This window comes from Schistocerca serialis, chromosome 4 (genome assembly GCF_023864345.2).
Source record: "Schistocerca serialis cubense isolate TAMUIC-IGC-003099 chromosome 4, iqSchSeri2.2, whole genome shotgun sequence".
NCBI classification, from domain to species: Eukaryota; Metazoa; Arthropoda; class Insecta; order Orthoptera; family Acrididae; genus Schistocerca; species Schistocerca serialis.
Genome location: NC_064641.1, coordinates 382,585,477 through 382,601,403, shown reverse-complemented (window position 1 = coordinate 382,601,403; position 15,927 = coordinate 382,585,477). Strand labels below are relative to the sequence as shown.

At 42.3% G+C, this 15,927-nt stretch overlaps 1 protein-coding gene across 1 annotated transcript in view; it reads right to left on the bottom strand.

Moving 5' to 3' along the window:
* Nucleotides 1–15,927, bottom strand: part of LOC126474866 (calmodulin-binding transcription activator 1) — a 1,815,894-nt gene that overhangs the window by 284,700 nt on the left and 1,515,267 nt on the right. Inside the window, exon 9 of the mRNA XM_050102346.1 lies at nucleotides 3,986–4,130. Coding sequence (XP_049958303.1) covers nucleotides 3,986–4,130 — 145 coding nt within the window. The remainder of the gene's footprint in view (nucleotides 1–3,985; nucleotides 4,131–15,927) is intronic.

Here is a 15,927-nt window from a genome sequence, read left to right as displayed (position 1 = left end):
CATAGATCAGGCACTCAGTTTTCTTAAACAATGATGGAAAACATATCAATGCTCTCTTTCTATTCATAGGTAACTGACTATAAAGACTTTTGTTGTGAAATGTCCATCCCTCACCATTTTCCTTACTTTTACTTCTTTTTGCATTTTGATATAGCCTTACTGTTGGTTTTTAATGTCTGGTGGTTGTTTTACTACATAAAAGCACAGAGAAACAGTAAATAGAGCAGTGCATGATGCACGGTGTGTAACATTCCCTGTTTGGTCAGAGTCCAAACAGCAAGCAACTAATCTGCACTTGGCACCTGAAAAGACAAATAGGGAAGTTGTTGAAATATTATGCGAAGAGAAAAAATGACAACATAGTTTATGACTCAAAAACTATTACTTTATTGATATCCAACTTTTTGGGAATGATGTGCAGACTGTACACTGCAAGATTTGCATTATTAGAAGTGTTGATGTCATGATTTGCCAATTAGGTGCTTGTACTTGTAGGCAATGTAGTGTTTAATCACATGCATCAGTATGCATTACAGCTGCAGACTGTCAATTTGGGGCTGGACAAGGTGAGCCAGGCTTTATTCATAAAACTGTATTAAAAGAACAACAGCAAAAGTGCTGCTGTTCTTCCCCAAGCATCAATGCATTAAAGCAATATGGAGGGGTCCTCTTTCCATACCAGGATTGATGAACATGATTTGGAAGCTTGAATTAACTAGCAATTTGAGAGCTGCTCCTGGGAGAGGCTGCCAACCAACTGCACCACAAAATGGTGGAGAAGTAACTGTTCCCATAGCAAAAGTTGAACATTCCACTGTCCACTGTCTGAAAAATGCTGTGAGCATTTGTGAAATCTTATCTGTATGTACTTCACATTACTCACAAACTTTTGCCACAAGACACAGACATTTGAGTAGAATTTGCTCTTATGTTTCTTGCAATGGCTGAAGTTGATGGCATGTAGCAAAGGAAAATTTTGTGGAATGATGAGGCACACTTAATTCTCACTGGGGCATTGCAAACTCTCGACTGTCACCAGCAACATATGTTCATGAAGTTCCCCTGCGTAGTGAATGTGTCACTGTGTGATGTGGCTTCACAGCACAGTTCATGACTGGTGCATTTTTCTTTGAGGATCTCTGACCCCAGGGACCAATGACATGTAGTGTCGATGGCATATACTACTGTGATCTACTTCGGTACGATATGATACCTGCTTACAGGAGAGAGGTGCTTTTTGAGTTCAACTGTTTTTATGTATGATGGACACCTCACATTGCTAACAAGGTCTCTCAGTTACTTCATAATGTATTTGGAGAAAACCAAATCATTGGCTGATCGGTCAAAACTGTGTGGCCACTCAGTTCATCAGATATGAACCTGTGTGATTTATGGCTGTGGGGTTACCTGAAGGACAGGATTTATCAACAGGACATTAACACACATTGGAGGTTGAAATGACCAAAGTGAGAGAGGTAGCCAACATCCTACCTGAGATGTTTCGGGCAGCAGCAAAGCAATCTCTAGCGTGGTTCCAGGCTGTCATATGGATGCAGATGGCCATCGCATTGACCAATTTTTCTAACCCGGAATGTAAACACAGTACGCAATTAACAATGCTGTCCTCTCATGTGGAAATTAAAATGTGTTTCTTTCATGGTTTACTCATTATTTCTTTTCTGCCTATCCTTACGAATGTTTCCACAAAGCTTCAATTTCCTATGAACACTCGTTTTTCATGGGGATCCTCTCAAGTAATAGAAATTTAATTAGAACCACCCTACACACAGTAAATGTTAAAGCTTCATTTAGATTTTAAATGCAAAAATATATAACATACTTATAAGAGAAATGAAATATGTAATTGAGAAAGAAATGTCTGTTTGATGAAAAGATTTTCACCTGGTTTCTCTAATACCAGCATTGACAAGAATGAAATTAATTTTTTTTTTACAATAGTAATAATTTCAGCACCATGCCATAACTACAGTGCATTAGTTTTTTTTTGCAACTTAACAGGCAACAGAGTATAATACATAACACAAAACTATGCAGCAATACATTTTGCTCATTAAGATCAATAAACTACACTGGGTTTTGTGCTTTGCAATGCAGCTCTGGGTGTGTTAAAAAAAAGTTGCAGCACTTAATCAGCATGCATATGTAAATGAAACTTTAATCTTTGACTACATGATGTGAAATCAATTACAAATGGAGAAAGTCAATGATTTTTAACACTTCCAAAGACAACAACACATACCAGCAAAAACATTGAAACATACAAAGATACTGGACAAGGGCAGAGAATTTAGTTTTTGAGCATGCAAACAGTAAAAAAAAAGGATGCTTCAGTAAAAGCACAGGGGAGGAAAATAATGTTTTCTCTGTGACAGTAAACATGCCATGTAATTTATTATTATACACTGACTGAATAAGCGACAACCATTCAATCAGGAGGAGGAATGTACTCAATTTATGATCCCGAATATTAAACAGGACTCTCAGTTTCCATATAAAATAGCACAGATGAAATCAGATTCTCTGTTCAACGAAATGGTAGTGTCAAGGCAGTAGGCTGAAGTAAACATGAAAAATGAGGAAAGAGCTATGTACAGAGACAAAAAGTGAGAAAGTTCTTCCCTGGTAAATTTCTGTTAAACCGAATAAACTGATTCAAAAGCTTGAGATGTAGCATTTGAAATATATGTTCATAGTCCACTGTCACAACAACTTCCAAATCAGATACACAACTTACACATAATGTGAACACACATAAAATGTGCACACTGTACAAATATTTCCTAAAAATGAATAAGATAGGTGGAGAGTGTGAGAGTTGGACACACACACTTTTCAAAGATAATGGAGGAAGTTAAATGTATCAATTTGAGGTAATGGTCCAGAAATGAATGTGTTGAAAACTATAAGTGAAAGCCACACCGTGTAACTTTTGATAATGAATGCTAAATCTCTCTCTCCCTCTCTCTAATACTGACTTTGTTCCCCTTAATACAGGAAGAAGCTTGAACATCACAAGATATTTCCATCTTTCACTGCATCATTGATGAAAACCAATTATAAATAAATACTGTATTACTCAATTAAAGTCACCTGCAATCTTTTCCATCTCTTTGTAATGGCTGTTCTCAAGAACTACCATAGGGCTTTTGATATGGCTATCACTAACAGATAGACTGGTTCACAGACAGAGAAGGTGTCAAATAATTTATCACCATTTGTGAGTCTTACTTCTGGTGTGTGTGTGTGTGTGTGTGTGTGTGTGTGTGTGTGTGTGTGTGTGTGTGTGTGTGTGTGTGTGTTTATCAGACCTGAATGAGTTACTGATTGAGAGGAATCTGAGCTTCTCACCTATACAAGGTGCTCTACTCCTTCACATGGGAGTTTGCAGAACAGGATGTATTGCACATGGATGTCATTCCTAATAGATAATTCCATGATAATTCTACAGGAAGGGAAAAGGCATAGACTTACAATAAAAGTAATGATGAAATAATATATTCAGATCCCTTCTACTAGAGAAACTCATAACATGTACGTTTATTAAGGTCATTCGTTGCCTTGGATTCAATTTGATTGTATGTGTACGTGGATATGAGACCTGCCTCTACTCTGACTGTTCCCCTTGGTCCAGTATTCTGGTTGGCTTGAGCCCTTTTGTCTGGCTTGAGGCCTTTTATCACATATGTCCTCCTGTTAGAAATACAAGCTCAGAAATGATTTTCACAGTCATATACCCAAGAGGCACATAAAAACTGACTTTCATTTGAAAAGCTTCTTAGTGGCAAATGTTAGTCTATAAATTCATTGGGATCAATTTTAGATTTTTGCAAAATGTCACCGAATGCTCATGCACAAGCAGAAACAAGAGAGAAAACACTAAAGAAATTCATGCAGCAGGCAACAACACAGATCTGTTCCACTTCACCCTGGACACTGGAGTAGCATGAGGGGGCTGGCGACTCACACATGGGCTTCAGTTGTGATACCAGTTCCTCCTTGGTCCACTCCTTCTTGTCTCCCCATAATGCAAGGCTTGGAGTTATCACTGCCAGCTTGTTGTCATCAGGATAGGGCACGTTTAGGTAATGCACCAGTACTATATCAGGATTCTGGAAACAAATACAACATATGCGAGGTGAAAACACACAGAATGAAACATGTATCAAATTGTGATAAAATAAAACTCACTTCTAATTACAATAACAGAAGTGATCCCATCCAAATACAACAATACACAAAAGATGAAACAATGGTCACTGGTGAAGGATTTATGCTGGTACAGAAGAAAGTTCACCTGCTGTCAGCTTGCTATGAGATTATGATGTGTAGCTAGGAAACCTGCTCAACAACAAGGAAGCCTTATCCACAGTTTATCATTTACAGCAAGCTTCCATTCATTCAAATGCATATTAGCCAGTTTGCAGACTATCCATGCACAGTTACGCAATTTTTGAATTAATAAGAGAATTAAGTCTGAAGTATTCTGTGTTAATTAAAATGGATATTTTCATACAGAATAACTATTGTGCAGGTGAATCATGTTTTACCACTGGAAGATGACATAGGCCATAATCCGTAATCAGACATCCTTGCAACATTTCCATTGTTTCCCATTTCATTTTCAGGTTAATGCAGGGACTCTATCCTTATAACATAACAGTGGAAATTTCTTGTCTGTATGTCTGTCTAGTTCTTTCCCTACAAACTAAAGGTTGATCATTTCCAATTCACTTAAAAGCACTGAACAATTATTAGATGCACAGCAAAATTATCTCATTATACTGCCATTTTGACTCTTTGGAAAATGAGAAGGAGAACTGTCATGAAGAAAAAAGTGAATGCAAATTAGATTATTATTTCCTGGAAGTTTACTGTAAGCACATGATATTAAATACAATGTGTTATAAGAATAATTATGAAAATAATTTGCCAGTATCCAATGAGTAACATGTGGGTAATGCAATGAACTTATAAACATGTAACATGTTTTGTAAATATAATAAACAGCCATTACTGACAAAATAAATAAATAAATAAAAGTGTATTTTAGATTATACGTGTTCTTCCATTATCAGTGCAGGCTCAGTTTGATATTAACCTGGATAATTAGGAGCTTGCTGTACAACTAGAAAAGCTTTATTACAGGGATAAAATAATAGCACAGAAATGTAAATACATACAACTCAGTCTTAAAAATCAGAGCCAACATTCTATATAACACTCATCCAATTCACACTGCAAATGTTATATTGTCTCACTTAAAAATTTCAAAAAAATGCATGCTGAGAACAGAATTGTGCTCTATCAGAGATCCTATTTAGAGTACCCTTCGAGATACCAAAACTTATCTTTATTCTGGCACAGTGGAGGCAAGTTTCTTCCCTGGAGACAACAGCTACATACTTTGATTAAATTTGTAAATCTCGCATGCTAAAAATAACATGAAATTGTACATGGTTTGTTTTTCCCATTCCTTTGTGTTTACAAATACATTTCATGTTATGTCAATTAACTGCAGCTTTCATACAAATGTACACCACTGTTATAACTAGATCAGATGGAAGACAGTAGCAAAGGTCATGAAGACGACTGATTACAGTGAAATCCAATGGGTGGCATAAACAGTAACATAAGTTCTTGATGGGTGTAGCAACATAATATTTTCTAAATTTCATTTGATGCAATAAAACCTTCCAAAACCAAGTGAGAGCAAAGTGGAAAGAGATGTGAAAAACAGTGTGCATAATTAACTGCAGTTTTCACATGGGAGTATGCTTTTCTTATAGCATAAACTGTTGATTAAATATAAAATATTGCTATTCAGATGCTGCCGCTGCACTGTAATCACAGGACTCTTGACACAGTAAAGCAGAATATGATGTTGTCAAGCCATAAAACCCAAAAAAAAGAGGCCACACCGCAAAATTCGATCTTTAATATTTGGGTGTGGGAGGGGGGGGGGAGGGGTGAGAGAGTGGGATATCATGGGAGGATCATGACCCTCACCCAAAATAAAAAATTTCAGTAGAAGTGCTTATATTTCTATACATACAAATTTCTAAATTTCTCAGCTAACTTTCAGATTACAGAACAGCATGAAAACTAGGTATTGAAAATGGTAAGTAACTCCAGTAATTACAAGCTATGTTTAACACACAGCACTTTTCAGTTACTTACATATCATCCACATGAACGGGCTTGCAGCAGGAGCAGCAGCAGAGAACATTCCGGTCAGCTTACCATACTTAACATCAACAGCAAATTTGACATTGTTTGTTAGAACCAGCAACCCACAGGAAGCTAAGTAAGGCAAGAGGAAAAAGGAAGACCCTCCAATAAGGAAAATATAACAGAAAAACTGTCTGCATACACACAGGTGGAAATGACTCAAAGAATCAGCATTGCTCTCATTTACAGACTCACATATACACTCCTGGAAATGGAAAAAAGAACACATTGACACCGGTGTGTCAGACCCACCATACTTGCTCCGGACACTGCGAGAGGGCTGTACAAGCAATGATCACACGCACGGCACAGTGGACACACCAGGAACCGCGGTGTTGGCAGTCGAATGGCGCTAGCTGCGCAGCATTTGTGCACCGCCGCCGTCAGTGTCAGCCAGTTTGCCGTGGCATACGGAGCTCCATCGCAGTCTTTAACACTGGTAGCATGCCACGACAGTGTGGACGTGAACCGTATGTGCAGTTGACGGACTTTGAGCGAGGGCGTATAGTGGGCATGCGGGAGGCCGGGTGGACGTACCGCCGAATTGCTCAACACGTGGGGCGTGAGGTCTCCACAGTACATCGATGTTGTCGCCAGTGGTCGGCGGAAGATGCACGTGCCCGTCGACCTGGGACCGGACCGCAGCGACGCACGGATGCACGCCAAGACCGTAGGATCCTACGCAGTGCCGTAGGGGACCGCACCGCCACTTCCCAGCAAATTAGGGACACTGTTGCTCCTGGGGTATCGGCGAGGACCATTCGCAACCGTCTCCATGAAGCTGGGCTATGGTCCCGCACACCGTTAGGCCGTCTTCCGCTCACGCCCCAACATCGTGCAGCCCGCCTCCAGTGGTGTCGCGACAGGCGTGAATGGAGGGACGAATGGAGACGTGTCGTCTTCAGCGATGAGAGTCGCTTCTGCCTTGGTGCCAATGATGGTCGTATGTGTGTTTGGCGCCGTGCAGGTGAGCGCCACAATCAGGACTGCATACGACCGAGGCACACAGGGCCAACACCCGGCATCATGGTGTTGGGAGCGATCTCCTACACAGACATCTGCTTGTGGCTGTATGTGTGGATGGATATGTGCGTGTGTGCGAGTGTATACCTGTCCTTTTTTCCCCCAAAGGTAAGTCTTTCCGCTCCCGGGATTGGAATGACTCCTTACCCTCTCCCTTAAAACCCACTTCCTTTCGTCTTCCCCTCTCCTTCCCTCTTTCCTGATGAGGCAACAGTTTGTTGCGAAAGCTTGAATTTTGTGTGTATGTTTGTGTTTGTTTGTGTGTCTATCGACCTGCCAGCGCTTTCGTTCGGTAAGTCACCTCATCTTTGTTTTTATATATAATTTTTCCCACGTGGAATGTTTCCTTCTATTATATTGATATCACTATAAAATCATTGGCATTTGTGGTACATTAACGGTGGTGGGTGGTAAGTTATATTTCTGAGAAGGGGGGGGGGGGGGGGGGGGGGGGAGAGGTTAGAGATACAGTAACAAATTGTGACACCCCCCTTACTACCCAGAACTGAACCCTGGATCAGTGTGTGGACCACTGGAGATGACATGTTAGTATCTAAGAAATGTGAAATGGGAGAAACATTGAGTTACACAGAACATACAATCTGGAAAACAAAATTTTATTTTCAAACACAGAAAAATGGCAAAGCAGCTAACTGATTTTAACTACTCAATTGCCTGACATGCCTCTTAAGAAATTACACAGAAGCACTGCACAAGTTAATGAGAAATCTATGCAAAATAACAAACAAACCAAAACCATGGAACTGACACATTATGAGCACAGATTGAGTAAAAAATAAATGCATAAAGCTTAAAAAATAAATGCACAAAGTTCAAAATAGCTTCTGCAGATTAAACTGGAACTAATGGCTTCAAAGGGAGAAGCAACAATACGGGTGGGCAATTTTCGCTATGAACTTTCGCAACATACTGATAAAGAAAAATGGATCATCAATAAACTCCTTGAGTGAGCACACTGAAACTTGTGACAGTGGATAATAAATTTTCTGGATGAAGGCTTGCAAGATCAAGTAGATACTGATAAAAATAAATGTGGAGTTTAATGAAAGACAATGAAGACATCATGACTTGTATCTATATCAACATGTATAGTCTATGAACCACTGCGAAGTGCATGGCACAGACTACATCCCATTGTACCAGCTACTTGGGCTTTTTCCCATTCCATTCACCTAAAGTGTGGAACACGGGAAGAACAAATTAATCTAATCTTGCCCTCGCGACCCCTATGTAAGTGATATGTAGGGGGTTGCAGTATATTCCTAGACACATCATTTATGGCTTGTTCCTGAAGCTTTGTTGTATACTTTCTCAGGATAGTTTCCATCTATCTTCAAAACTCTGCCAGTTCAGCCCTTTCAACATCTCTTTGATACTGTCCTGCTGGTCAAACAAACCTGTGACAAGTTGTGCTACCCTTCTCTGCATACATTTAGCATCCCCTGATAGTCCTATCTGGTATGGGTCGCACACACTCAAGCAACATTCTAAGATGGGTCATATGAGTTTGTAAACAGTCTCTATTGTGGACTGATTTCATTCCTTTAGTATTTTATCAAGAAACCAAATGTCTCCTACCTGCTTTTCCCACAACTGAGCCTATGTGATTGTTCCATTTCATGTCCCTAAGGAGTGTTACACCCAGGTATTTGTATTTGTTTCTGATTCTGACTGTGACAAACTGATATTATATTCACTGCTTTTCATTTTTTTAAGTGCACAATTTCACATTTCTGAACATTTAAAGCAAGTAATCAATCATTACATTACTCTGAAATCTTATCAAGGCCTGACTAAATATTTGTACAACTTTATTCAGACTGTACTTTATTGTAGATAACCGCTTGATCTGTGAAAAGTTTGAAGTAAATGATGTCTGCAAGATCATTACCATACCACATGAACAGCAAAGGACCCAAAACATTTCCCTGAGGTACACTCGAAGTTAATCCTACATCTTTCGATGATTCTCCTTCCAAGATAACAGGCTGCGTCCTCTCTACCAAGAAACATATTTTGTCTGGTACCTCATATGTTTGTACTTTTGATAATAAGCATAGGTGGGGCACTGAGTCAAATGCCTATTGGAAATCGGGAAATACTGCATCTACCTGACTGCTTTTATAAATAGCTTTCAAGATGTCATGAGAGAAACGTGCAAGTTGTGTTTCACATTATCTATGTTATCGAAATTCATGCTGGTTAGCATGGAGTAAGTCATTCCGTTTGAAATATCTCATTATGTTTGAGCTCAGGATATGTTCTAAGATTCTACAACAAATGAAAGTCCTGGATGTTGGGTGGTAGTTCTGCAGATCACTTCTGCTAGCATTTTTGCAAATGGATGTGACCTGTACTTTCTTTCAAATAGGCCTGTTGGTCATGGGTTTTCGTTTGTGGGATCCAAGGAGATTACAGTTAAAAGAGAGACTAACTGAGCTGCAAATTTGGTATAGAATATGATAGGGATTTCATCAGACCCTGTGGCTTTGTTCAATTTTAAGGATTCCAGTTGTTCCTCCAGGCCACTGACATCAAAATCTACTTCACTCTTCTTTGCAGAACTACTCTCAATTTCAGTTCTTGACTTGTCCACGAGTCCGTGGACGCTAACTTTGGTGCCACTAACCACCTTTACGTACAACCAGAAATTTTTTAGGTTTTGTGAAAGAACTTCCGACAATATTCCACCACAGTAGTCATTGGAGGCTTGAAGAGTGCCCTCTCGACTTCCAAACATGATTCATTCCGCATTTCTGGTAGAAAATAGAATCGAAGAGAAAGATAAGCTGGGAAATACAGGCCACTAGTGAGTTTGTAAGTGATATTAGAAGAACTGGTCCAGGAACACTTTTCCACAGAAGCACACATAATTTGATTTCTATTGACAGCATCTATTTAAACTAAAATGGCGTCAGCTGAAAATATTTGCACGAAGCTGTCACCCACATACGATTTATTATTTATCTACCTATCCATAAACTTGTGGTCGTGGAGATCTAGCCCACAGAGTACTAGACTCCAGCATTGGAGGTTCCACTTTCTATCCAAGACAGAGGCAGCGATTTTTTCTTCGTTACAGACCCTCCTGGAGGGACCCATCTTCACTGAGCCTCCTATCAAATAAGAAATGGTGGTCTTTCCCAGGGGTAATAGGTAATTCTTTGATTTTCGAATCCATTTTACCTTCAACACCATCACTACTTTTGAAACTTCGGCATAAGGTGTTAACTTCGTCTTGTATGACCTGTTTATTTTTATCACCGAAGTTGCACTGTAGACATCATGTAGCTTGCGGTAAAGAATACCTACATTTTTTACTCTTTTTGAATTTGTTATATAAACTGAAAATCATAAAATAGCAGAACCAAGCAAAACGGCCGAGGCGTGACACCGTAGGTACATCGAGAGTGAACAACAATCACATCGCGCGACCGCCACTTTCCAAAATTAAATATTTTCGTTACATAGAGTTGTAACACAGAACAGGACAAAAAGCTTTATATAAGTAACGCCTCCCCCCTGTCACATGATTTCATACTTTGTTATCCTCCTCCTTACCCCTTCAGGTGAGATAATTTATAGATGACTCCAAATGGTGTTTGCTAAGGTGAAACCTTACTGAAAACTTGTGAAAACAACAGATGATGATAGTTCATTCTATGAACCACTAAAAACATTTCCTTAGATAGAAATGGCAGCAACATTTACCTATTTTTGATGTGGAGATACGGTTCCTATCTACAAATGGCACAATCACTAGTGCTGTGTAACCTTAAAATTCATGGTATAAACATTGTGTGTGTGTGTGTGTGTGTGTGTGTGTGTGTGTGTGTGTGTGTGTGTGTGTGTGTTTTGGTGGGTGGGTGTGTTGCTAACTTATTTTAGATATGGAAATATCACCTAAAGATAATTTTTTGGGTGAATACTTTTGAGCATGACACAGAGATACAGATCATTCGAATATTTTCAGCACAGCCATGCTGTTTGCTATGGGGCAATACTTTGATTTTATTTTGATGCCTGCTAAAATATAATACTGTGATTGTTTCGTTTTAATCCTACGTTGACTCTGGACGACGACGGCTACGATATAACAGACAAGTAAGGCGTGGCTACCGCCATCTTTACTTTTTGTATTTCCTGTCACAGCCGACGACTGCAGTGCCGTGATAACAGCGCCCTGATAGCCGTTAGGTTGGGTTGTTTGGGGAAGGAGACCAGACAGCGAGGTCATCGGTCTCATCGGATTAGGGAAGGATGGGGAAGGAAGTCGGCCGTGCCCTTTGAAAGGAACCATCCCGGCATTTGCCTGGAGCGATTTAGGGAAATCACAGAAAACCTAAATCAGGATGGCCGGACACAGGATTGAACCGTCGTCCTCCCGAATGCGCGTCCAGTGTCTAACCACTGCGCCCCGATAGCCGTGCTGGCTAGTGGTGGGAACCTGGATTGTGGCTCAGGTAGACTTATATACTACTTTAATATTTCTCCTGTGATCGACATGAAAACATTGTTATATCACTGTCTATACAAATCAGTTTTTCTGCCATCATAACTTCCCATAACTGCTAGCAAAACTGAAACTGATTTTCTTCTGGGGTGTAAGCGACTTCAATACAGTAGCTGCAGTGATAACTCGAACTAATAACCGCAAACAAAAAAAGTGCATTTGACCATTAAGTTAAGAGCAGGCGGTGTTAAGTAGTGGGTGTGACATAGCAGTGTGTCAACATTGTTTGTCACAAATCGGAATGGAGAAATATCTCTAAGTCAAGTGTTCAAGACATTCTCCACAGCCTTCTGAAAGAAGGGAAAAGATTGAGATCACTCCATGGTTTAGGTTGGTTGATTGGTTGGATTAAAAGAGGGGGAAAGCGACCGAACTACGAGGTCATCAGTCCGTTGTTCCAAATAAACAACGCCACAGGTGTGACAATAAAACAAACAAGAGAGACAACTCAAACCGGAATGAACGGAAAAATCACAAGAACGATGAAGGGCGACAAACATGTAAATGGATGAAATAGGAGAAAACCACAAAAACGCAAGAAACGGGATGAAATATAACAAAGCAGATTACCATGGCTGACTGAAAAATGAAAAAGGAGAAGCCAGCCACTCTGCAACACATTAAAACCTCCACACTAGAAGCACTAGGGTGGAGGACACGGAGGGATAAAGGACACACTAAAACTTAGATAAAAATGATAAAACCCACCTGCACAAATAAAACGCAAAATTAAATCAGCCGCGCCGCACAGACATTTAGGTGGGTCTTTGCGGCGCAGGAGGTAATCATGGGTCCCCCAAGCATGGCAACGTGGAGCTGACAGAGGACAACTGATTCCCTGCGAGAGGTCCGCATGTAAGACTTCCACACATTCATAGTCATCTTAATGACACACAGTTTGTTGCGTTTAATATCATTCCATTCTGTCTCCCATAGCCGAAAAACCCTACGGTGTGAGTCAGAAAGCAGGTCAGGTCCAGAGATGCCCATCTCCTGAAGCGGTTTCTGTGTAGCCTGTTTGGCCAGCCTGTCGGGCAAGCTCACTGCCTGGGATGCCTACATGTCCTGGAGTCCACACAAACACCACCGAACAACGGGACTGGTCCAGGGCATAGGTGGACTCCTGGATGGACCCTACCAAAGGATGGCGAGGATAGCACTGGTCAATACCTTGTAGGCTGCTCAAGGAGTAAGTACACAGAAGAAACGATTCCTCAGGGCATGGACAGATATACTGAAGCACATGAGGATTGGCCACCAGCTCTGCAGTGTATACACTACAGCCATCAGGCAAGGTATGCTACTCAAAATGGCCTCTGTGGACGTAGGCAAAGCCAACATGACCATCAGCCATCGAGCTGTCAGTGTAAACCACTTCAGAACCCTGGAACACGTCAAGAATCGAGAGGAAATGACAGTGGAGAGTGGCAGGAGTAACTGAGTCCTTAGGGTCATGTGAAAGGTTCGGACGAATCTGCAACCTAGATGTACACCATGTAGGTGTATGCAGACGGACCTGGATGGGAGGTGGTAAAGGGAAGGACTCCAGTTCGGACAGGAGGGATCACATGCAAACCGCAATCTTTAGCCCTGACCTGGACCACTGATGTGGGAAATGAGCTGCCGTGGGTGGAAAAAGGAGACAGTAATTTGGATGCTCAGGAGAACTACGAATGTGTGCAATGTAACTGGCGAGCAGTTGTGCATATCGGATCTGCAATGGAGGGACTCTGGCCTCCACCAGGACACTGGTCACCCGACTCGTTCTAAAAGCTCCCGTCGCTAGGCGAACACCACAGTGGTGCACTGGGTTGAGTACACGCAACACTGAGGGCGTCGCCGAACCATGAAACACACTCCCATAGTCAAGGCGGGATTAAACAAGGGCTTTGTAGAGCTGCAGTAGAGTAGAGTGATCTGCACCCCAATTGGTGTTGCTCATGCAGCAGAGGGCATTGAGGTGCTGCCAGCACTTCCGCTTAAGCTGACGAAGGAGAGGTAGGCAAGTCAATCGGGTGTCGAAAACCAGTCCTAAAATCGATATGTCTCCACTACAGTGAATGGATCATCATGAAGGTAAAGTTCTGGTTCTGGACGAATGGTACGACGCCGACAGAAGTGCATGACACATGACTTCGCAGCCAAAAACTGGAAGCCATGGGCGAGATCCCATGACTGTGCCTTGCGGATGGCTCCCTGTAGGCGACGCTCAGAAACACCATCGCTGGTGGAGCACCAGTGCTGGAAATGCAGAAGTCGTCTGCATACAGAGAGGGTGAGACGGATGGCCCTACAGCTGCTGTTAGACCATTAATGGCCACTAAAATTAGTGATTCACTCAATACAGAGCCCTGTGGGACCCCATCCTCCTGGATATGGGAGGAACTATGGGAGGCACCAATTTGGACATGGAAAGTACAGAGCGACAGGAAATTCTGGATAAAAATCGGGAGCGGGCCTCGGAGACCCCACCCGTATAATGTGGCAAGAATATCATGTCGCCAGGTGGTGTCATACACTTTGCCGTAGATCAAAAAAGATGGCAACAAGGTGTTGGCGTCTGGAAAAGGCTGTTCAGATGGCAGACTCGAGGGACACAAGATTATCAGTGGTAGAGCGCCCCTGGCGGAAGCCGCCCTGACATGGAGCCAGTAGGCCACATGACTCCAGGACCCAACCCACCCACCGACACACCATATGTTCCAGCAGATTACAAATAACGTCGGTGGGGCTGATGGGCCGATAGCCATCCACATAAAGCGGGTTTTTGCTGGGTTTGAGCACCGTAACGATGGTGCTCTCCCGCCATTGCGGTGGAAAGACGCCACCACACCATCTGGTTGAAGATGACGAGAAGATGGCACTTGTAGTCAGATGAGAGATGTTTAATCACCTGACTGTGGATCCAGTCACACCCAGGAGCTGTGTCGGGGCAATGTGCAAGTACCCTGAGGAGCTCCCACACTGTAAATGGGCGTGTAGTGAACGAGAGGACTTTCCTTTCCATCTGCCATTTGTGTGTGTGAAAGGCTACGGGTTAGTTCTCCGACGCAGACGCTCGAGCATAGCGCTCAGCAAAGTGCTCGGCAATTGCTTTTGCGTCGGTACAAAGCACACCATTGATGGTAACGCCAGGGACACCTGTTGGGTTCTGGTACCCAAAAAGACGTCTGATCTTCGTCCAGACTTGGAAAGGTGACATATGGCACCCAATGGTCGACATGTACCTCTCCCAACACTCCTGTTTCCTTCGTTTTATAATCTAGCGTACACAGGCACAGAGCCGCTTAAAGGCTATCACATGCTCGAGGGAAAGGTGTCGCGTATGTCACCGTACAGCTCGTCGACGCTCTGTAATTGCCTCAGCGACTTCTGGCGACCACCAAGGGACTGTCTTTCGCTGAGGGCACCCTAAAGAGCGAGGCATCGTTTTTTCTGCCACAGAAACGATTGTGGTAGTCACCTGCTCAACCATCACACTGATGTTACCATGTGGGGCAGGGTCAACAGTGACATCAGAGGTGAAAGTTTCCCAGTCTCCCTTGTTTAAAGCCCATCTGGGCAGGCGTCTGTGGGCCTGACGCCAGGGCAATGACAGGAAGATGGGGAAGTGGTCACTGCCACACAGGTATCAGATGTGCTCGCCAGTGGATAGAGGGGAGAAGTCCTGGGCTGCAAATTGATAAATCAATGGCCGAGTAACTACCATGAGCCACACTGAAATGAGTGGCGGCCCCAGTACTTAAGAGGCACAGGTCGAACTGAGACAGTAAAGTTTCGACATCTTTGCCTCGGCCAGTAAACACGGTGTCACCCCATAACGGGTTATGGTTGTTAAAATCTCCCAAAAGTAGGAAAGGTTTAGGGAGTTGATCAATCAGTGTAGCTAATACATTCAGGGGTACTGCACCATCTGGAGGAAGATATACATTGCAGACAGTTATTTCCTGTGTCGTCCATATTCTGACAGTCACAGCTCCAAGAGGGGTTTGAAGGAGCACAGGTTCACTACACACTGAGTTTAGGACATAAACGCAAACTCCACCTGACACTCGGTTATAGTCGCTATGGTTCCTGTAATATCCCTTATAGCCGCAGAGGGCAGGGATCCACATTGCCGG